This window comes from Hyaena hyaena, unplaced genomic scaffold (genome assembly GCF_003009895.1).
Source record: "Hyaena hyaena isolate Hyena2069 unplaced genomic scaffold, ASM300989v1 scaffold_30, whole genome shotgun sequence".
NCBI lineage: Eukaryota > Metazoa > Chordata > Mammalia > Carnivora > Hyaenidae > Hyaena > Hyaena hyaena.
The window spans coordinates 401,290-425,050 of NW_024080662.1; the positions used below are offsets into that span (position 1 = coordinate 401,290).

At 54.8% G+C, this 23,761-nt stretch overlaps 1 protein-coding gene across 3 annotated transcripts in view; it reads left to right on the forward strand.

The window, feature by feature from the left end:
• The window catches only part of CACNA2D2 (calcium voltage-gated channel auxiliary subunit alpha2delta 2), a 141,626-nt gene that overhangs the window by 97,807 nt on the left and 20,058 nt on the right, over positions 1-23,761 (forward strand). For all 3 annotated transcript variants that reach the window (XM_039228195.1, XM_039228193.1, XM_039228194.1), the window contains exons 4-5: positions 13,065-13,124; positions 20,787-20,831. In XM_039228195.1, coding sequence (XP_039084126.1) covers positions 13,065-13,124; positions 20,787-20,831 — 105 coding nt within the window. The remainder of the gene's footprint in view (positions 1-13,064; positions 13,125-20,786; positions 20,832-23,761) is intronic.

Here is a 23,761-nt window from a genome sequence, read left to right on the forward strand (position 1 = left end):
GGCACTTGCTGGAATGAGCACTGGGTGTTATATGGAAACCAACTTGACAATAAACTATGAAATAAAAAAAATTAAATTAAAAATTTAAAAAAAAAGAGTTTCTCATGGTTTGCCTCTGTCCCTCTCCCCAACTATTTGGGAGTAACATTGGTGGTGGTGCCAACTGATGAGGAGAACACTGGCAGTAGAGATGGAGTAACAGTGGTAGGAGTGATGGAACAATGTTGGCAGTGGTTAAGTGGGGATCAGTGGTGATGATGGAGGTAGCTGTGATGATGGTGATGGGAGTAACACTCTGGTGGCAGCAGGGGTAATTGTGGTGGCGATGGGGGTGGTAAGGCTGTCAGGCTCCCTGTGGAGTGTACCTCATGGGACAATCCACCAGGCAGCCCTGTCCCACAAGTAGACTGTGCCCTAGCTGGAGGCAGGATGCAGTGGTGCTTGATTCTCTTTTTCTTTTAACCTCTAGTGAGCACAGCCTTCTGGGTAATGAGATGCAAATTGACAGAAAAGACAATGAGCCAGCCTGCGGCCGGTGGGGCAGCTTGTAGAGTCAGGCTGATTGCCTCTGTGCCAATTTGCATGGCATTAGCTATGCACGGCTCCTTCAACAGGACTCATGCATTTCATCAGAGGTCACCTGGATGGTTGTGTCCAACAAGAGGTGATCCAGACCAGGGGCAAGAGTAGGCCTACTCTGACTGTGACCTAACCAGGGCTCCAGGATGTGGCTCAGAAGAGTCTGGGCCTATTGGGGAGGCCAGTAGATGATGGCAGTGGGGGGAGGGAGTCTTCATGGTCAGCCAAAGCCAGGGACAGGCCAGAGGTCCAGTTCCATTCAGGTCTAGGAGGTCTGTTTTAGCCAGCACCAAGGTTCCATCCAGTGCATGTAGTGTGAAGATGACAAACAGGTCTCAGACAGAAGAAAGGATTGGCTGACCAGGGATGCCTCAGTACACATCCAGGCTTGGCCTCTAACTGGCACTATCACCTAGGTGGCCCCTCCAGGCCTTGGTTCCCCCACTGTACAGTGAGACCCTCAGCCTCATTGTCTTTACGTTGAAGGTGATGATCATCAACTTCTACTTATGGTTTGCTCAGCAACAGTGGCCAGGCCCAGTTCTCCATGTGAAGGTCACACATTGCAGCTCTCTGAGCAGGCCTATTCTGTCACTGTCACCATCACTCAAGGCAACTCCTGGGATCATTACTGGGATGTGACCCAGGGGACTATAGGCAGGGTAGGACCCATATAGATGCCCAAACCCACCCCTATGGTCCACCCTGCCAATCCCACCTGCCTCTGTCCACAGTTCTGAAAGTCGAGGCCCAACTTTCCTGGGGTCCCTGCTGCAGGATGCACCAGGGGCCCCTTTCCTACAGCCCTGCTCTCTGACCCCTGCAACCTTTCTGACCCAGTGCAACCCAAGATTCCACTGTATATCTTCTACCAGGACAAAGGACAATAGGGCGAAAGGCTCTTTCCCTCTGCCCTCCACCCCTAGCCCAGCCATTACCCCTCAGGCATATTCTGGTGCCCCACCAGCCCCACCTCCCTTCTCACTATCCCACTCCCTCTCCCCCTGAGGTTGGGCCTAATCAGAGCTAATCAGAAAATTATGAGCTGCCTGATTACTGATTAGATTCCTAATGTTAATAGAGTCGAGAAGGGCCCGCTCAGGCTGTGTTTTAGGAAAAAGTATAAAAATAACATCATGGGAAGAGAGCATGGTGGCTGGGTGGGGGCTTGGGCTCTGCTGTCCTCACAGGCAGGGGCTCAGTCTCCTCTGTTCTTGTTGGTGGGCAAGGGTGGGGTGGCGGAGGAGGCGCTCAGGCTCAGCTTTTACATGGAAATACATTTCATAACAGAGAGGTCTCCCAGCACCTCTGAATTCTGCCAATGAAGTTGCTAGCCCATGCAACTACCTCTACCATAGAGGCCTCTAATAAGTTCTGTGTTGACAGTGGGACTGAATTACAGTGGGAAGATAGGTGGGATATAAAGAAGAACTTATGGACAGCACACTGCATGAGAGCAGGGCCACATCTGTACTGCCCACTGACCTAGCCTAGCACAGATCAGGCACACAATAGGTGCTTCATAAACATTTATTGACATGAAAGAGGGAAGGTCATATCAACCTCTTCCCACTAGAACCACTACCCTCCCATGTCCTGTCCCTGAGCCATGGTGGGGCCTAAAGGCATCTGAGAAGACTTCTTGGAGGAGGGTGTTAGAGCATGTCAGGAGAATGCACTGTTCTGGGGCAGAGCAGGGGGACCAAACTCCTGGCTGAACTGGCCAGATGAGGGGCCTGTCATCACCAACCCCCAGCTTTTCACTCTGGCAAAACCTCAGTGGCTTTTGCTTCCAAACCATTCCATCACTGACTTGGTAGCAGCTGGATGGGAATGGTGGATGACATTTTCATGAGTTCCAGAGTGAGGCCAGGGTCCTGGAAAGCAGACATCTTCAGTTCATACCCCTGAGGCAACCCCTTGACCCCTCTGTATGGGGTACCCAGTGGAGCCTATACTCAGCCTCCCTCTACCCATGCCTTTACCTCTGCCACATCTGGAATCCCTGTGCTCTGTCATCAATGCTGCTTCTGGCCTGGTCTCTGCTATCCCCAGGGAAACCCATGGCCTCTAAGACAGCAGGTCTCTAAGGGCACTTCTTGATCTACCCCTAACCCCACTGACCAAGGTGGAAGCCTTCCCCCAGCACTGGGGCCACACACATCCATGAATCAAGTCCCTGCCCTTAGGAGACCACATATTGGAGCAGGGGGTGGGGGTGGGGATGGTGAGGCATCAGACAAAAGAGTAATGGAGGTACCACAGAGAATTCTGGAAGTTAGCATGGCAGGAGCACCAGACTTCCTGGAGGAGGTGAATGAGCAGTGACCCCTAAAGGATGAGGAGCAGCAGGTGAAGGAGACAGGGAGTAAAGGGAAGTCCAGGCCTAGGGTACAACACAAACAAGGGTAGGGAACCTAAGCATGGCAAGAGGGAAGAGCTCAAGGTCATCGTGGTGGAAGAGTGACAAGGTTGGCAAGGCCAGGCCACACAGGTCCCTGTAAAAGGTGACAACAGGAAGGGCAAGGGTCAACGGGAGGCCTGAAGATGTGGGGGCCTGGTAAGGATGAGCTTACGCTAAGCAGCTTGCGTAGGAGTCTGAAGTGGGTTGGGGGTGGTTCTGGAAAGGTCTGGTCAGAAGGGAAAGAGAGATGATGGGAGTAGGGGGCTTTGGAGAGGAGCAGTTTCCAAGGGATGACCTTGAGGAAGTGATGGCCCAGTTTGGTAGAGCTGGTTGAGTAGGACATACAGATAAGTCCTCAGCTCCTGCCTGAGACAGAGTTGCACTGAAGGCCAGGCAGGGTTCTGGAGGCCAGTGGACAAAGGCAGTGCTAAGGAAAGGGACAGTCTATTGGCATGAGCTTCAAATGAAGCCAGGTCAAGCCAAGGTCAGAAGGCCCAACAGAGAATCCAAGGTTGTAGTGGAGCAGTTGGGAGGTCCCTGTGATGAGCTGAGGCAAGGGGCAATCTAGGAATTGGGGCTGTATCTCCAATACCCAGAGTAAGTCTGGATCCTTCTCGGAGTCCTGCTCTCTGTCCATACCTTGTTTTCCATCCCCATGCCCATGGCCCTGGGAGGGCCCAGACAAGAGTCTGGTCCCCATTACACAGGTGAGAAACAAGTCCCAAGAAATGAAGGTTATGCTTCCCAAATAATGCACTGGGCGAGCCACCAAGCCTTAGGAGCTCGGACCTCCCAGCATCTGTGACAGGGCCATTGTTACATCCAGGCATGCACACATACCCACACCCATACATTGTCTCCAGAATATGGCCTGATGAGGGAAAGGAGTCGGCGACATATCCTATGGTACACATTGATAAATGACATGTCACCCATCTCCTCCAATGGAGAGTAGCCAACAGCCCTGGGCCTGACATCCTCATCTGGCACTCTCTGTGTGTGTTTTTTTAAAGGCATTTAAAAAAAAAATGGCGGATTGCACTGGACCATCATTCAGAGGGAGGAAACCTGACAAAACTGGAAAATTATGAGAAATTCCACCTGGCTCACCAGGGACTGACTCACCTGTGGAGATGTGTGGGTTTCATGCTGGAGGCTAAGATGGTGCCAGCTAGGTTGGTGGGTTCTCACCCATGTGAGCCCCATGAAGATTGTGCTGAGATGGGCAGTATCTTGGAAGGAGCCCCTTCAGCCTGGGAGTCCACATGGCCCAGCCCTCGGCTCGATCTCCTCGGGGGCAAGGTGCTTGCTGATGGTTAGGCTCTAGTGCCACAACCCAATTCTGACCTGGGTGTTGGATCTATTGGCTCATTCCTCATCAGGGGAACTCTCACAGGTGCCTCTCGGGGGACCCAAGAGCAGCAGCAGGGACTGGGCAGGGCAGGCCCCCAAGAACTGGGCCCATGGTATCGCCCTTAGCACCAGGCTGTCCGAGGCCACATTCATCCCCTCCTGAAGCAGTCCACCACCAGAGCTGAAATTTCCTGAGGGTGGGCTTCAACCACAGTTCCTGCCAGCTGCTCTATAAATTCAAGCTGGCCTCTGTGAGGGTTCCGTCCAGCCATAGAGACCCCTTTCCCTGTTCACAGTAGACACATTTGGATCCTGCCCTGTGATACATTGGACCCAACTCTTTCTATACTGAATTTCGTTCCCTTTGAAAACTAAAGCAGTGAGGGGCACCTGGGTGGCTCAGTTGGTTAAGCATCCAACTTCGGCTCAGGTCATGATCTCATAGTTAGTAGGTTCGAGCCCCACGTCGGGCTCTGTGCTGACAGCCAGCTCGGAGCCTGGAGCCTGTTTCGGATTCCATGTCTCCCCCTCTCTCTGCCCCATTCATGCTCTGTCTCTCTCTGTCTCAAAAGTAAATAAACTATAAAATAATTAAAAAAAAAAGAAAAAGAAAAAATGAAAACTAAAGCAATGAAGCCAGCTGAATTGATGTCCTCACCGGTGTGCCACATCACCTCCTTTCCTTCCTACTCTTCCTACATGGCCTCTTACTCCTGATGTTAAAATGTCCAGTTTAGGGGGCAACAGGGTGGCTCAGTCAGTTAAGCATCCAACTCTTGATTTCAGCTCAGGTTGTGATCTCATGGTCAGGAGATTGAGCCCTGTGTCAGGCTCCACACTGAGCATGGGGCCTGCTTAGGATTCTCTCTCTCCCTCTCTCTCTGCCCCTCCCCCTCCTCAAAATAAATAAATAAGCTTTTTTTTTTTAATGTCCAGTTTTTAAAAGTCCTCCCACACAAAATACAACACAGCAACCTTCCCTGGATACACGGGATGTCCTGGTAAATCTTGTCTGGTCTGAAATTCAGGCCTCTGGGACACTAGGTTCTCCAGCCACATCTCCTCACTTATTCCTGTTTTCCCTGGGAAATTAGAACACAAGCTGCCCTTGTAGGCAGGACCAAGGAGGCCCAGGAATCGACAACCAAGCCTGAGATGCCCAAAGAGAGCAAGCAAGCCCGGGCCTGGGGGTGAGGCAGGTGCCCCTCCACAAAGGAGCCACGTACAACTCAAATGAGATTTTTCCTGGACACGTATTCTGACCTTTTTTTTTTTTTAGGAAAAAAAATCCATTTTACTAATTTTTTTATCAACTCGTGGAGGGTGTATGCAGCTGGTGAGGGAAAAGGTCAGGAGGCCTGTTGCTGCCAACAACAGCGCAGGCCTCACATGACAACTTTACCCCGGGGCTTCAAGGAGTGTTTGTCATTTTCCCTGCAGTTTTGGTTGCTGGAGTTTCAGTCTGAGGTTTGAGTGTTTGTTTTTCATTATTTTGGTGGTTGTTTTTATTTTTCAGCTGGAAGTCTGGTTAATACAGAAAAGGTGGGTCAGATGTGTCATGGGAGAGGAGCCAGGTGCATCCAGTGTGGACAGATGCAGGACGGACAGAAGGAGGGACTCGGAGGGAAGGGGTAGAGAGATGGGAAGTCAAGGCCAAGTGTGGTCCTGCCCAGGGAGCACTGGTGTCAGCGGTACACTTAACAGGATGGCAAAGCCATGGGCATCTCCATCGACTGCCATCTGCTAAGTCATGGGCCCTGGGCAGCCCGCTCTGCCCAGGCTGGTGTGCTTTTCTCCACCCCCTCAGAACCCAGAAAAATGGGGGATCAGAACAGAACCTGCCCTTGTGGCATCATGGTGAGCGAGCCTGTGCCTATAAAGCCCTGAGCACATCATGTGCTGCATATGGTGGCAGTGAAAGCGTCACTGAGGCAGCCGTCACTTGGGCAGCAGGCACTGTCCATCCACACATGCACTTCTCCCAAGCCACAAGTTGTGCAAGGAGGTGGCCAAGTTGGGGTCTCCTGGTTCCTGACTGTGGATGTGCCCACTTGGTAGACAGAAAGACAAATGCCCACTCAGGCCAAGGTAGCAGGAAGGAAGAGACCCACAGGGCCATGATCCCCAACCCCACCTGCACATCTACCCCTATGTGGGGCTCAGGCACCTCCTTGCTAGGCTGCATCTTGCTTCATTATTATGCAGATATTTTAATTATGCAGATATGTTTTTAGACAGTTTTAAATATGTATATTATTTACTCATTAGACCATAACAGCTCTGGAAATTGGAAATCTGTATTTAGTATCTATCAGTGCACAATACAGAACTAACGTAGGGCCCACAGGCAGGGAGGGAAGCAGGGTGGCAGTGGTGGCAGTGCTCAGCTGAGCAGGGGCTGTTGGACACCCTGGTCCTTACCCCCTCCCGAGCTCTGGGCCCAGTGACTCCAAGGTTGGGGGGTGGGCTCAGAGCAGCATCTGGGAGGCCAGTTACTGATCCACTCTCCTGAGGAAAAGACAAAGGAATCACTCTTGGAGGCAGGTTGGGGAGGTGAGGGGTGGTATCTGAGTCCAAGCAGCAGGCTTCATGTGGCCAGACCTGGTCCTTCCCTGAGATGCTCACTGCCCAGCGCTGCTGATAGACCTGGGTTGATGCCCCCTCTACCACTCCGCACCAGGGGTCTGGGGTAGTGGCACTAATGCTCTGAGCCTCAGTGCCCTCACCTGTACAAGGCAGGGGGACAGAAGAATCCAACTCTCCAGTGTCTTGCCAGGGATGGAATGGGGAGGGTGAAGAAGAGGCCCAGTCTTCCCTGAGGCCCCGGCCCAAGGTAGATTCCCGGAGTCATGTCTGATTTCTTCTATCACCATTACCTTCCTTGCCACCCTCCGGCAGTGTTTCCAGGGCATCTACTTGGTGCTAGGACTTTGCTGCCCCCAGCCTCTTCTCAGAGCCCTCCACCCCACCCCACCATCACAGCTTCTGCCGGGCTCAGCCCTCAGTGGCCCAGATCTTAATATCCTGCTCCCCATGGGTTCAGGGTCTTTTATCCTAAGCCTCCAGTATCCTCCTGGAAGAAGGAGTAGCTATAACTAATTAAGACCAAACGCCCTGTACAATATTTCCCTCTGGGCTGCACAAAACAAATCCAGTAGCTCCCAGACCCTTTCAGGCTAGGCCAGCAATAGGGTGAGAGGAAAGCCCTAGAGAAGTGGGGGGGGGGGGGGGGGGGGGGGGGGGGCACACCCACATTGGGGGAGGAGTGGGCTCTCAAAGAGGAAGGAGAAGCCTGAGGCTCCAGCCTTGTCTTGCCCAAGCCCTGCCCCTCCCAGCATGCAGTGGGGCTGGACCCTCAAGCTTTTGGCCTCCGAGGGGGGCCCACCATGGTTCCCACTGTGGCCATTGGCTCTGTAGCAATGGAAAGATATTTAACTTAGTGAAATTTGAAGGTATCTCCTCAGGTGAGCTTCGTCCCAGCCCGGCACACCACCAGTCTTCCTCTTTCTTGCCTTTTCCTGTAAGAACAGTTTCCAGAGGTGAGGGAAATTGATTGTTAAGTGAAACTCTATGCTAATTGCCTCTGAAATGGCTACTGTTATTGTGATGGACTTGGCCAGGAGCAGCCCTGCTCAGCAGTCCCACCATGGTTCCTTCCAATGCCTTGGCCACGATGGGGACATCTCGGACCAGGCAAGCCACCATCAGCAACTTTGCAGCAGCATTACCCCCATAGGCAGCTCTAACCCTCTACAATGTGATGAGGAAAAGAGGCTCAGAGAGGTTGAATCACACACCCGGGGTCACATAGCTGGCTGGCAGAGCCAGGCTCAAGCCCAGGTCTCTAGCCAGGTTCAGAGATACTCTGGTCTTAAGTTAGCAGACATTCATTGTACACCTACTGTGCAAGGGGACAGGTTATTGTAAACAGCTGCCAGATACAGCCCTTACCAATCTCAGAGCTCAAGGAAGAAAGCAGATGAGATGTGATGGGGACAGATAGGGGCTTGGCAGGGTCAGGGAGTGGTTAGGAGGATGATATCTAAGCTAACACCTCAAGGGTGAACCCCCTGAGGAGTCTGCATGATGACGCACAAGGTGGAGGTAGAATGTGCAAGGACCTAGTAGCAGCAGACCAGAGGCTGCAGGTGGCTGAGGGATGAGAACGGAGCATATCTCCCCCAGACAGGCAGTAGCCTGGACGTGGGACCAAGCTATGGGCCTGCCCTGCAGGGAGTCTTGGGAGGTTCTGTCTTCACCTCTGGGTCTCAGTTTCCTTCCCCATCCTGCCTGCTCAGAGGCCTTTGTTATAAGGACCCAGGAGAGGTGGAAAGGATGTGCTGGGAGAATGAACCTTAGGACAGGGTGGGGCTGGGCTGCAGGTGTATCTTCCAGACAGCCTTGGACTCGGCTGACTCCTGTGGACTCTGTGGAGGTGGGAGCCCGAGGCTCTGAGTGCCTGACAGGGGAGGGGAGCCCAGGGACTGGGCAAAGGCAAAAGGAGGCTTCCAGGAGAGGTGATAGTCTGATAGGGCTGACGGAGATGATGTAGAGCACATCTCACGCAATAAGAGTGGATAACAGAGGAAGACCCAGAGGTGGCCAAGAGCCTTGAGTGCTTGGAGCCAGCAAGAAAAGCCCCCAGGGGACTGGACCCTCTGGGCAGCTTCTAGGGGTTGTAGCAAGGGGACTGCCAAGAACCTATCCACCCTCTGAGTGGGTACAGTTCCCGCCTCCAGTTTACAGACAAGAAATTGAGGGCCAGCCAGGGAAGCCACTTACTCAAGGAAGCCAGGATTTGAACCTAGGCCAGGGCTCTAAGGCTCTGGGAGTCAGGTTCTGATGTGCTTGGAGCCCCACAGTCATGTCGGTTGGTGGGCCCAGCCCTCTCTCCTCTCCCCCAAGACCTGATGGGACCTCCAGCAGTGAGAGCTTGCACACTCCAATACCACCCCCCCACTCCCCCGTTCTGCTGCCTCAGCCCTTCCTCCTGAGCCACCGGGCCTGTGTGTTTAGCAGTTTCCACACGTCCAGCGCCCGGGGATGGACTGATTGATCTGTAACACCAAAAAAATAATAATGGCTTGATCGTTACTGAGGATTAAAAGTAATCCTTTCGCCGTGGCTATTGCAACTCCGTTATTCACGAGTCAGCGGGCTGACCCGGGCCTTCGAGCCCATGGGACTCCATGAATTCAAGAAGACTAGGGGCTAGGCACCCCCCACCAAGGTCTCCCTCACCAGATCTCCCTCACCTTGGCTGCTCAGCTAGGGAACCAGAGGGCCTGCAGCCCCCATATTCCTCGGGCCTGTGAAGCCCAGGGATAGAGCTGAGCCCTGAGAGGGTAAAGGAACTGGCACCGCTGGCTGGCAGGGGAGGTGGGTACAGGAGAGGGCAGCCTCTCAAGGCTGCAGTCCAGTTGAGACTTCAACTGGTGCAGTTTGGTGTTTGCTGCCCCATCAACCCGGTGGCTTTTCTGAGGCAAGAGGCCTGATTCTGGTTATTCCCATCCCCTGCCCTCACCTAATTCCCCACGAAGGGCAGTGGCCTCAGTGGAGCCCCACCTGGGCTTCAGGCCCACTCTGAGAAAGGTCTGGGGTCCCTGGGAAGGTCATAAGCCACAGGGTAAGGAAAGGGGCCGTGAAGTGATGGCCCAAGGCTCACCCCTCAAGGTGCGGCCCCAGGGGCTATCCCTAGGCCTTATACCCTCTCATCCAGGCCAGGTGCTAAGCCTGCACCATAGTAGATTCTCAGCTAACAGTAATTACAAGTGTGGTGTCATGTGTGTCACATAGTAATGTCCTCTGCAAAAGAACACAGCAGACTTGTGAATCAGGGGCCTCATCCATCCTGGGAGTTGGGGTCAGGTGTTTGTTGTTTAGGCTGAGAAGAGGCCCCAGGATGGAAGTGAGTGCAAGTGGACCCATCAAAGAAAGCCTTGCCCTTTTTTTTTTCTTTCATAGTTTATTGTCAAGTTGCTTTCCAAAGCCTTGCCTTTTATATGCAGAGCAATGGGAGGCTGCTGGAGGGCTTAGGGGCAGGAGGTAGCCACAAGATCAGATCCACATTTGGAGAAAAGATAACAAAGGGCGAGAGAGGACACAGGAGCCTGAGGGAGGGCAGAGCCTGGGCTGGGGAGGAACAGTAGGTGGTTTGAGTGATAACACGGATGAGATATAGGCGGCAGAGATTCCAAGACAGATGGGCTCATTTCAAGAGGGGACGGTATGAGCTATAGTGGGCCTGAGGGTCACCCTAGGAAGGTATCCAGGACCTCATAGGGGGCCGGGATTGAAAGCAAGATACGGGAGGTGTCTAGGAGTAGAGAGACCTGTGGTCCCTGAAGCTGGGTAATGGGGGTAGGGGCCCCCAAGCAGGAACCACAGAGCAGGGGAGCAGAGGATGGAGCCTAAAAAGAAGACAGGTTGGGTAGCAAGAGAGGGAATCAGAGTCCAAAAGGGGCTCAGCATTGTGAAGTGAGGGGGTTTGACTTCAAGAGGGGCTTTCCTACCCTATCCCCAAGATCCCTAGCCTAATAGTCTTCCAGGCATTCAGTGCTCTTGGCCTGAGGAAGAGGGGGAGCTAGGCCCAGTGAGAGTGAGGATGGCCCTGGTCAGCCTAGCCTGCCAGAGGTGGCATCCTGCCCCAGAGAATGGAGGCCACACCTCTGCAGGCCGTACTCTACCACCACAACTGTTACATGCTGGGAGGGAGAAAAACTGGTCCCCCAGGTCCTGATCCTCATTTCTCCCTCATGGGGAGCTGGCAGGCTTTGTTTGTATCTCCCCACTGAGACCTACATGCCACACCAGCCCTGGACCGATGGACGGGGGCATGTGTCCTAAATACCAAGAGGCCAGGGCCTTCTGAGTAAGGGCTAGAGGCCAGGGGGCAGGACCCCACAGCTCCTACCCCACAAGAGTTGCCCTGTCCCTCACTGGGCATGTTGGGCCCGTGGAATGTACCTTCAGACCTTGGTCATGGGCTGGGCAAGACAAAAGTGGTTGAGGGACGCCTGGGGGGCTCAGTTGGTTGAGTCCGACTTCGCCTCAGGTCATGATCTCACAGTTCCTGAGTTCGAGCCCCACTCTGGGCTCTGCTGACAACTCAGCGCCTGGAGCCTGCTTCAGATTCTGCGTCTCCCTCTCGCTCTGCCTTTCCCTCGCTCATACTCTCTGTTTCTCTCTCTCAAAAATAAACATTTTTAGGGGCACCTGGGTGACTCAGTGGGCTAAGCATCCAAATTTGGCTCAGGTCATGATCTCACTGTTTGAGAGTTCAAGCCCCGCATCGGGCTCTGTGCTGACAGCTCAGAGCCTGGAGCCTGCTTTGGATTCTGTGTCTCCCTCTCTCTCTGCCCCTCCCCCCTCATGCTCTGTCTCAAATAAACATTTAAAATTGTTAATAAATAAATAAACATTTTTTTAAATTAAAAAAAAAAAAGGACAAACATGGTTGTGAGGGCCAGACTCAGAGCCCCAGCCTGACCCCAACTATGTGACCTTGGGAAAACTGCTCACTGTCTCCCTGCCCAGGTATCCTCATCTGAGGAAGACATGAACAGTGGCAGGTACACATGATGTGTCACCAGCCTGGTGGCAGGCTTGGCATGCAGTAAGTGACCAATTCATGGTAACTTGGCAGTTACCAAGGTTTATGATGGTTAATCATGGCAGTATGATTAACAGGACTTTACTGCCCTTAGCTCCGCAGGAGGCCCCCGAGGGCATCTTCAGGAGCTCCAGGAGTTCCTGGAGGGACAAGATCTGTGAAGGTGCAAAATAAGAATCTCTGGGCAGCTGAGGTTCAGGCCCTGAGCGGGGCAGGGTACCAATGTCTCTCCCAGCAAGCCTTCTATGACATCCTAAGTTCCCACAGTGCTAAGCTTCTTAGAAGCACTTCAGCTATGCCTGCTCCGGTTGTCCTACTCAGTTTTGTGCCTGTTTCCTCCTCTAGATTGTGAGAGGACAGGGCTGGCTGGCCTGCCACATCTCCACACATGAGCATGGTCTGGTGACAGGCATGGTGGGTAACAGGATGTGGGATAGAAGGACACAGAGCTGTGCTTACAGGCACAGGGGCCATGATGGAGGAGAGTATAGGAACCAGCCCCAAAGGGTGTGCCAGGCTTATATGGACAGAAGGCTTAAAAAGCCATGCTGGGAAGGGGCTCAAGAAACCAGGACAGGGACAGTGGTAGGGGACCTGGGTGGGCAGAGGTGTGCTAGGGGTACCTCCTGTTGGGCCCTGAGCAAGCTGGGGGCAAAGACACATCGGCAAGGCACTCTGTCACTTGTGGCGGTTCACCCTTGACTAGGGAGGGCCTCCCCTTGGCACTGGAGTGACTGGTTTGTTGGAAGTCGAGTGGCAATGGGGCTTGACTACAGGACCTGTGTTCTACTATGTCCCAGGGGTCCCCTGCCATCGTGTAGGCAGGAATGTGACCGGGCTAAAGTACAGGGAGTCCCATGGAGATGTCACATGGAGATACCACTCAGGTCACTGTGCAGGCTTCACCTGTCCCATGTGAACCCAGCTGTGCATGGGGGAAGGGCCCACACAGCAAGCCAGAGAAGGTCTGGGGCCAGGGAATCTCTGAGGGTCTGGCAGGATGGGACAAGGGAGTCCCCGAGCCAGCCTGGCCCCAGGGAGTACTAGGGACGGAGAAGGCTTGGGCTAGGCATGAGTCTTCCTCAGCCTCTGACCTCCCTGTGCTCTGTTCCTCAGAGATTGGCTGACGCTGCAGAGAACTTCCAGAAAGCCCACCGCTGGCAGGACAACATCAAGGTAAGAACTGCAGTACCTCCCCAGCCCCATGACCTGCCCACCCCCAGCAAGGATAGACAGGAATTTGGGGGAGGGGGCATTGCCCAGACACACTGGAGAGGCACCTAGGGCTTTGTGGAAAAGAGCCTGGAACCTTTGTCCAGCATTCAGCAAACATTTGAAGCTCTCCTAGGTGCTGGGACAGAGGCTGTAGATATGAACCTCTCACTCCTCCCCAGAGGAGCTGTAGAGTCACCCATGGGCAGACAGCCTGCTCTAAAGTGATGCCCCCCAGAGTTGGTGTTGCCTTGATGGCTAAGGATGTGCCCAGACTCTGGAGAGACCCTCGGGCAAAGAAGTCCCTTGACTCCAATACTTTTTAGACTTTAATATTGACCTGGAAGAGTCACTACAAGAAAGGGACTCTGTTCTCTTCCTGGGAGTTCCTTGTCTTCCAGGAAGCCATCAGCCTAGGATAGGGGACTAGGCTGTCACAGCCACAAAAGCCCCTTCTTCCACCAGGAGAACTCAGAAGGAACCCAGGTACCAAAGGAGTGGAGGGGTGAGAAGCTGGTAGTAGGTCTCTTCTTGAGGGTGGAAGGTCCCAGAATGTGGAGGAGGGAAAGGAAGCCTCACTGCCCCCCAGTTTCAAACCCAGGTAACCCTCACCAATTCAGGCAGCTGTGTTGATTTGGACTGAGGCTTGATATACCTGCACCATTACGGTCAGGCCAGCATCTCAGAGGGTCACAGTAAGCCAGAAGGTAGACTGAGGCAGGGTTCCTCCCAAACTCAGACCCTCCAATGCCAGGGATGCTGGAACGCTCAGGGACCAAACCAGTTGGTAGTGCTCGTGTGTCCTCCACGGCTACTCAGGCACCTGTGCTATGTCTCCTGGTGGTCTCTCCTAAACATAGGAAGAGGCGCCAAGAGCTGCCTACTGGGGCCCAGGGACCAATAAGGGGCAGGTAGGCCCTTCACTCCAGCTCTGGGCCTGGCACATCTGGGGGACAGGTGGATTATTATCCCTACTTAATGCCTTAAACTTATTATCCCTACTTAAACTGATGAGAACACTGAGGCACAGGATGCTAGACCAACCGGACATACCTGTTGATGGCAGAGATTCACAGCTGGGCTGCCAGGTACCAGGGGGTTCATGCCTATGATCCAGGCCCACTGAACCTGCCTGTCCTCTTCCCTGGTCCCCATCCCTCCAGGCCACCCTGAGCCTTCCCCTACCTTGCCCACAACATGGCATTCTTCCTATGCTGCCTGGTGGGTGCTGGCTGCTACCCTTAGGGAGCTCAGGTGGGGTTGGAGGTAACAGATGGTTTTTTACAGTGAACACATAAATGAGCTGATGACTCCTTGGACTGATCCTACCTCCCCAGGAGCTCAGGACTGGCCTTCTCTCCCTCCCTTTCCAACACCACCACCCATCACTGGGTCTCCATGCCTCCTCAGCCCCTTGATCAGAAATGTGCGTGGTGGTGGCCACGGCGCCTACCACTCAGACCATGTCCCTGCCTACAAACAGCGCCTCCCCTCCCCAAGTAAGTCCTCTGCAGGACCCAGCCCTAAGCCATGCTCAGGGCCCCAGGATCCGGCTGTTCCTGCCCCCTTGTCAACCCCACTTGCCCCCCAGCTCCTCCTGTGCCTCAGCCACACTGAACGCTTCACTCTAGGCCCATCCCCAATCTCCATCCAAATGCCTCCTATTCCTCCTGGAGGCCTGACTTGTCTGTCCCTTCCTAGTGAGGCCTCTCCCATGCCCCAGTCCATCAGCTTCTCCACTTTCTGGGCATCTGAGACCCTCAGCTCTTACTCCAGCTCTTCCTTTGTTTCTGACATATCTACGTCCCCCACCCCACCCCCAACCCCCGCCCAGGACTCTATGCAGAGCAGACAGGACTGGGAGTGAAAGAATAGGGAATGAGGGAATGAAAAGTCCCACTTTCAGCCTGGTTTTCTCTCCCTCCCAGTCCAGGCCCCAAACAAGAAGACAAAGAGGCTGCTTCAGGCCCAAACATTTCTTTTCCTGACTCTGCAAAAGACCCCAAATTACCAAGGATCATCCTGCCAGACTCCCGACCCCTGATTTTCAGCTACTCCCAGAGTCAGGAATAGCTTACCCCAAGCCAGAGTGGGCACTGTAGGGGCTTGCCAGGAAGGAGGGCCAAGGTCTCAGGGGCATCCAGAGGGTGCTAAGACCAGTGCTGCTTCAGATACTGAGTGTCCATGGGGCCCAGCAAGGGTTTGCCCCTCTCTGGGCTCCAGTTTCCCTATCTGGCAAAGGACTAGCTGGTCTTTGGTGCTGCCTGCTGGCCCAGGCATGGTGTATGAAAGGGTAGGTCCACACATCAGGCCATAGAGATGCCAAGTTGGTGACAGTGTGAGTACATCTCTGGTCCTCGGTGCTCTTGTCCTAGGATGAGGCAGGAGTGAGCTCTGGCTGGCCCCCTCCCCTCAGCTTGACCTGGAGTGCCCCCAGCTGTGGAAGTGACCCCAGGGCCAGTTGGTGTTTACCACCGCCTCCCCTCAGTCCATCAGTCTGCCTGTCTGTCTATATCTTGAGCAGGATGGAGCTGTAACCACCCCCTGCTTCTCAGCTGCTGGGTCAGGGCCCTGCTCTTCACCAGAAGCATTGCACTTGCCCCAGCTGCCAGGACGAAAGGCATAAGTGCTAATGGTGGGCCCGTTAGCTGGCACACCAGCCATGCCTGCCTGGGCTGCCAGGGAGAGCTGGCAGCAGCTGCAGGTGGGGACTGTCCAAGCCAGGGGAACACGGGGACTTGAGGCTGGGAAAGCGACATTGTTTTTGTCCCTTGCAGGCACACCACCCACCCTTGAAACCATGTCCTTCCCAGTGACCTTCAGGAGGTACAGACAAGGAGCCATGTTCCACCCAGCACTCTAGGAGAACCACAACCCCAGTGTCAAACTCAGGCCCTTTACGTAAGCCGGGCCAACTCCCCGGAACACCCTCCCCGCCTCCTTCAAAAGAGCAGTGCCTCTCCTTCCCCAGTTAACTCTCTAGGGCTCCTCTTTCTGGTCTCTGAGCCTAGGATTGGGACCTATTGCCCCAGGCCAGTATCCCAGTGGGCTCATATGTCTGCCCCACTCAAGACTCCTGTAGGCCGGAAGCAGTTGGACCTGATTCAGTATTGCCCACCAGCTGTCTATGGGCCCAGTTGAGTGCCCTGTGGACAGGTTAGCCAGGAACAGCTGGGCCTCAGTCTTCTTATCTCTGAAATAGGGAGAATGGCACCCAGCAGTTCTGGGCACAGAGGAGATGCTTGGCACAAGGAATCCACTTTATGATCAGTAGGATGTGCCCCTCCCTGTGTCGACAGCACACAGTAGCTGTATGTGCAGACCTCTGAGAAATGGACAGTGGTATAGCCACGTCTGTGTACACACACCATCGACACCAGCCCAGGGACTTAGGGGATCCTGGGGCCTGCAGGGTCAGAGCTGGGACAAGAGAGCGAGGGAGATATGTCTGGATGGACCCCGGTTCCCCTCTCAGGCCACGACCCCACACACTGGCTGTGGCAGAGGCAAGGAACCTGTAGCCACAGCCCTGGTCACAGCCCTTGGACACCAGGAAAGCCATGGTCCTTGTTAGCAGGCAGCACCTCCCATGACCCTGCAGACAGGCAGCAGGTGCTCTGGTGCCTATAATACTTAGGGTAGATGAAGATGGCCTGCCTACTGGACAATGTGCCTGGCACCGGCACCACACTGTGTCAGCATTATCTGCCATCTAAACCACCACCAGGGAGGAGCTGGGCCAGCACATGGGTGGAGGAGGCCAGAGAGGCCATTGGCCCCAGAGCCTCAATGCCAATATCAGGGCCTGCAGGGGGACAAAGTCCTGCCCTGGGATTCTAATGGAGGAAGCAATCCTACTCTGGGGAGTCTGGGGGCGGGGGGGGGGGGGCACAGCCCTACCTTGGCGGGTCTGATGGGAAATGTAGTTCTGTCTGGGAACCTAAAAGGAAGACTGAAGGCTAGGCCAGGCCAGAGGAGCCGGCTGGACAGGACAGGTGGCCTCCCCGGCCTGAGGTCTGCCCCAGCCATCAGGCCTCCTGCCTGCCTCTCTGCCAAGCCTGCAACAGACGGCTCTCTCAGAAAACAGTCCTTTTGGCTGAGCTGAGCTGGCAGTGAGCCAGGGCAGGAAGGCCAAGCATCCTAACTGTATCCCAAGGTACCAAACATAGACGCCAACTGCTATTCCCCATGCTCACTTCCTCGCCCTGTTTCCTGGGACCTGCCAGCACCCCTCATGTTCTCTCTTGGGCTCAGCTCCAGCTAAGGAAAGTGTATGTGTCACCTATACAAGGGCTACATGGGCCCCTAGTCCTACCCTTCGTGTGTCATCTGTGTACAGAAATCCACACAGGGGAGAAATATGAGTTCAGAAGGGGTGATTACCTCCACGCCCTGCCCAGTTTGAGCAAAATGGCTCCTAAAATACCAGGTAATAGAAAGGGGTGTTGGGTATAGACCCTGGACATTAAGGATGCCCATTTCTCCCCAAGCAGAAGGTTTCTTCCATGTTCAGGGCTGTGGAGTTGCAAACATAAGGGCTGACCATGCACAGGATTGGCCCCAGTGCCTGGGGAGGCCCTGCTCCTTGTCCCTCTAGTGCCCTCAGAGGGGACATCATCACCCTGATTTTATAAGTGAGAAATCAAGGCCCTGAAGCAAAGCCTCACTGAGGCTGCAGGATTTTTTTTTTAATTTTTTAATTTTTTTTTTTTTTAATTTATTTCTGAGAGAGAGAGAGACAGCGTGAGCAAGGGAGGGTCAGAGAGAGAAGGAGACACAGAATCTGAAGCAGTCCACTGGCTCTGAGCTAGCTGTCAGCACAGAGCCTGATGCGGGGCTCGAACCCATGAACCATGAGATCATGACCTGAGTCAAAGTCAGACACTTAACTGACTGAGCCACCCAGGCACCCCAAGGCTGCAGGATTTTTAATAGGCCCCCATGCCTCATCGATGAGATGCCGGTGACCCCCGGGGGTAGTCATGGTACCGCTGGGGATTTTGAGGTTCCAGGCTCAGTCTTCACTCACTGTTCCAGATCCCAGAGCTCACGTGTTCTGGTCAGGATTTGAGGCCAGGACCCTTTGCCAAGGCCCCTGCGTGTAATTGCTAGGTACCACCTCCTCGTGGTCTAACCAAGGCGGGGCAGTAATTGTGGACCCTGGGGCCCTGCGCAGGCCAAAGCAGACATGGAGGCCTTTCCAGGGACCTTCCCACCCCAACCCTGATGGCCACACCCCCAGCTCCACATCACATCAAGCATAGAAACCACAGCTGTGTCTACAGTGTATTGTCACACATGTGACCTTGCCCACCACCACCCCATGCTAATGCTACTCTCTCCCAAGGAAGGGGCATGGCCTGGCCTCTCAAGGTGGGAGACATAGGGAAGGGTCCTGCCTCCTGGGGGATAAGGGCTTCATACAGATTCCTGAGCCTTGCACATGGTCTGCAGGGGACCAGAACCCCCCTGTATGACATGTTCCCCCATGTCACTGATGCCACCAACATCTGATTCTCTGCTGAGACCATGAAACAGCAGGACAGCAAGACAAAGGGAGCCATTGCAGCAGCTAAAAGGTGGCCCAGGGGTGGCCCAAGTGCAGGCAGGACCCAGCCCGGCCTATGAGAGGAACACAGGTCTCCTGGGGGCCACAGAGTTTCCGGCCCCCACCCATGCCCTCTCTTGTCCTTGCTGGAGGTTTGCTTAAAAAGTTGGTGAGTGAAGCCCCATGTTCTAATCTGCAGTCCTCCCACTGCACCCGCCTGTTTTCATTACGGAGGGAAAGAGCATCAGAGCCGTGTTTATAACCCCCTTTTAGATAACAAATCACATTTTCTTTTTGCCAGCGAGTGTGTTGAATTGATATTTTTTCCCCTCGGTTTAATGGGTTTGTGTGTTCAGGAATGATCTTCATCAACCGAAACTCCTTATTGTGTTTGATGTAATGTCAGCTTTCATTATGTGCTTCGGTCGGAGCCGGGCACAAGGAAAGGCCGAGTACCCTGGATCCTGGGCCCTGGCCCTCACCCCACCCTGGTCCCGCCTGGCCTCCAGTCTTCCTGGACTGGTGGGTGGGAGGGTGGGTGTGGGAACGGTTGGAGATTCAATGGGAAGGCGGGTTGGAGCCTGGGTGCAAAAACTTTCTTACCCCTGCCATGTCCTCATCTGTATGTTGGGGGTCATAAGCCCTGTATCACCCTATGTGCAAAGCGCTAGATGCAGCAGATGCCTCTGGTGATGGAAGCAATCAAGTCACCTCCAGTCTTACATTCATCAAGCTGTTGTGGTCTTGCCCAAGCATGGTGCCCGGCATGTAGTCAGTGTTGCAGAGTATCGGGACTATGCATACGGGTGTAGCCAGTGGCCTGTACCCCCCAGACCTCTGGTGGGAGACAACATACCACTGTCCACACAACAGGCCCCCATACTGACCACCTGGAACCATGGCCTCAGACCCTGCACCTGGGCAGTCACCAAGGCCAACCCCGACTCTGAAGCACGTGGAGCCTGAGCTGGGAGGGAACAGTGCAGCCCTGAGGTCACATAGCAAGGAAGTGGCCAAGGTGACTTCTGCCCACCAAAGAGTAATCGCTGCCTCTGTGCTTGCTGTATTACAGCCAGACCATTGGGAGCACCATTGGGACCAAACTTCTTGGTCAACACCCCCATTTTTAGACCACAAAGAAGCAGGCTGCCAGGGCCATGCACCAGGTTTCTGCCATACAAAACAGCACTGAGGAGCACTCCAAGAGGGTGACTAGGACAGTGGCCTTATTCTGTGTCCTGACCCCTAGAGCCCACAGCGGCAGGAGTGGAATGGCCCCTCCTAAGCCAGTGGCACTCGATGGCACCAGATTCACCTTCTGGCGGCCTCTGTCAGCCATGCTCAGTTCTGATTAAAGATCATTAAACATGAAATTAGCCCGTTTGTGTTACGGGTCCCCGGGGTGGCCGGTGATTATGACGCGCAGATGGCCAAGAACCCAGGCGTCGGGCAGGCGGGTGAGGCCGGGATGCGTGGGGCTAGCACCATAGGCGCAGGCGGCCGGGAGGCAGGCGCGGGGGCTGGGCTTTGTTTTCTCCGCTCCTGTTGTGTAAACCCCCTTGCATTTCACAACAAATCACAGATAATTAATAAGTACATGCCCGTAATGAGCAGGCTTTTTAATAGAAGAAATTGGAAGATGCGGTGTCGAGTCATTATTTCACTCTGGCCCAGACTCGGCTCTATTTTCCCATCTTCCTCACTCCCCCCTCCCCCCTGCACTGCCTCACTCAGAGTCTCTGCAGACAGGCTGGCTCTGACCCCACCTCTCAGCCGGGCTGAAGTGCTAAGACCCTGGTGCTCGAGTAGAGGAGGGAATCCCCACCCAACCTAGAGCACCACATCCCCCTGGAGCCTTTGAGGACCCCGGAGGCAGTCTATCTGGAGTGGGGGCGGGCAAGCCCTGCCTGACTCCTGACAGCCCTCCCCCTGGCTGCTCTGGATGAGGGATGAGCAAGGGGGAGAGGGACCAAGCAAGGGGGAGAGGGACCGTTGCTGGCCTCAGGGCAGGCATCCTGGGTGCACCTCAGGTGACCTTGTGAGAAGCTGTGGGGGTCAAGGTATCTCTCTCCCACCAGGAGGAAGACATCCTGTACTATGACGCCAAGGCTGACGCTGAGCTGGTGAGTGCCCCACGTACACCGGGGAGGGAGAGCTGCCAGAGACCCACACCCTCCCTGGGCTAGTGGCCTCAGCCGTAAAATGTTAGGTCTCAGCCTCCTCCACATTCTGAGGTCATCCTGCAAAGTACTGGTGACACAAGCCCCATGCCCAGCCCCAGACAAGTAGTGAGGCACTTGGACTTCATACGGTGGGTCAGTCTAGGTGCCAGCATGGAGGGGGCTGGGTGCTATGGGAGTGGGGAAGAGGAAGCAATTAGGAAGGCTTCCTGGAGGTGTGCAGGCCGGGCCTGGCTGTGGCTGTGGCTGTAGCTGTAGCTGTAGGCCATCAGGTATGTTTCAGGTGGTGCAGGTACCTCCCCTGTGGTGAGCAGAGCAGCAGCTTCAGTGTGCTGAGCACCCCATGGTGGTCCCCCCTGTGCTCACCCGGAGCTCAGTCAGTCTTGCCCCAGCTGCAGAGGCAGCCCAGCCCGGTGCCTGTTCTCCAGACAAAGGACAGGACTCAGACTCTGCTGGGGTCACTGCTTCGGAAGTGGCGGCATTAGGGGTGACCAGAGGACCCAGATCTATGCTGCTCTTCTGCCTCTGTGTCACTGGCTAGCTTATGTCTGCCTGGGCGGCGCCATCACCAGAGGCATCACATCAAAGACATAGGACCATTGTGGTAGCAGGGGACCTACTGAGGAGGCAAGAGTGTCCAAGGGTGCAGAGCACTCAGAGTAGACAGTGTTTGGTGAACCTGTCAAGGCCCAAGTCCATCTGCCTGCTTCTGAGGCAAAAGCAGTTGAACCTATCTCCTCTGTAAACAGAGGTATCATAACAACTCACTCTCTGGGGTCCCATCTGCACTGGCTGGGACAGGGGCCTCCAAATCCAGTGTTCCTCTGCCAGACTTATTGGCCAGGGGCATTTCCTGGGGCGAGAAGGAGGGAGACAATGACACCAGGAGGTGGGCAGGCAGGGATCCCCGCAGAGGGTCCATGGTGCCAGGCTGGCCTGGGTAAGCCTTCAGGAGGGCAGGCGGGCAGGGGGCCCGAGAAGGAGGGGTGGGTGGGCTAAAGCAGGTGTGCTTCCCCCTTGGCTGAGCCTCCGTGGCTCCCAGAGAAGTTGCTAAAATTAAAGCTGGAATCTGAAATTCAAATGAAGAGCGAACCTTTAATTAGACCCTGAATCTAATTCCTTACCCCCCTCAGCAGCGGGCTGTAATTTTAGCAATCAGTGCATTAAATATAAACCAGGAGACTGCAGTTGCCCACCATACAAAACCCCTGGCATGGGGTAGCACTGAGGGGGCTTCTTAGCCTTTCTTGGGTACCCAGGCCCCTACAAGGATCCCCTGAACTCCCTGTGTCCAGGACTCCCAACCCCTGGCCCTAAATTACGGACTCCCTGCCCCTGGCCCCTCAAGGGAGGGAGAGTCTTCCTGGGTGGGGCTGGACTAAGGTCAGGCCAAAAGCTGGACCTGGCGTGGCCCTCCTATAAATATCAACATGCACATATTTGCCGAGTCCCCTGCTTGTTGTGTTGTTTTGTTTTTTTAATCTTTGCCAGAGGTACAGTTAGAGATCTTTCTAGACCATTTACTTTTAAATTACCAACCAGAAGGTGGGGGTGGGGGAAAGAGAAGGAAGGAAAAAGTTCGCCAGCTGATAGCTTATCAGAACGGAATCCAAATGTCACATTAGTTGGGAAAGTTGGGAGATTAAATTTTCCAGCGCCCTTCATCTGCTGCTGACATTTCGGGGGCTTTTTTCTCCCGCACCTCCCCCTCCTCCAAGCAGAACGTGAGTCGCTCACGCCTCAGAGGCGGCAGGCTCGGCAGCTGCCTGCCCTGGCTTTACCCAGCATCCAAAAGCTTCTGAGGGTCCTCTGAGGGTGTGCCGAGGTGGGCAGAGGGTGGCACACGTGGTGATGGATGAGGGGAGGGCAGCAGATGGTTTGGATTTTGCCGTACAAAATCCACCCTTGAAGAGATGCTGCAGACCCTTCCGAACCATGCCAACCCCCACACAGGCCAGCCTGCTGCACCACCCACCCCCACCCACCCATCCCCACCCCCGTCTAGGCAGTAATTCATTCTCCAGGCTGGAGGATGGACCCAGAGCCCTCCTGGGCTGGAGAGAGCACATCTGGGTGGTAGGGAGGCACGATCACCCTTTCCCTAGACAAGATACAGCAGGAGGCAGGAACACTGCGTGTGTGCCTAGGACCCAGTGAGCAGTCGGCAGAGCCACAAGGGGGTGGAAGTGAGCTAAGCCTGGCGTTGAGGGTGGTCACAGGGGTTGAGGGGCACTGAGGGGCCATGTGGATGGTCCATCTGCTTACACCAGGGCCAAGCCCCCCCCCACCCCAGCTCTACCCCTTCCCTGCTTTGATCTCTGTCCCTCCTTGCCTTCCCGTCTGGCTCTTTCCTGTCTTCCCCTTCACTCTCTGCCACCATCTTCCCTTCCCCCTTGCACACCTGCACCCGTGCCTGCCCCCACCCCCACTCGGCTGCAGCATCAACACTGTAGCCGCAGACCCATTCCTGCCAGCCTGTGTTGGTGGGCGGGGGTGCACGGCGCATGCCCAGCCTGCTCGGCCGAGAGATGCCATAATTGGCACCTGTCAGGCGACTGCAGCTCATTTTAGAAAGTCAACGGGGGCCTTTGCAGTCCTGCTGCTAGCGGGCACTGAGGACCCTCCCTCCGGAAGTTACCAGGTCTCAATGCTAGCCTCCACCCCAGCCCAGCGCTCCCCTCAAACTCAGCCCCTAGAATCATCAGCTGTAGCGGTGATGCCCCTCCCCTAGATGAGACAAGGGCCCTCTCCCCGGTGCCAAAGGAACTCCATGAAGGGGATGGGTGGGGCCCAGTGAGGGGTCTGGGTTCCAGGCCTCCTGGTACCAGTTGCTTAGGCCCCCCTGTGATTGCACAAGCCTGTCCTTATAAGCA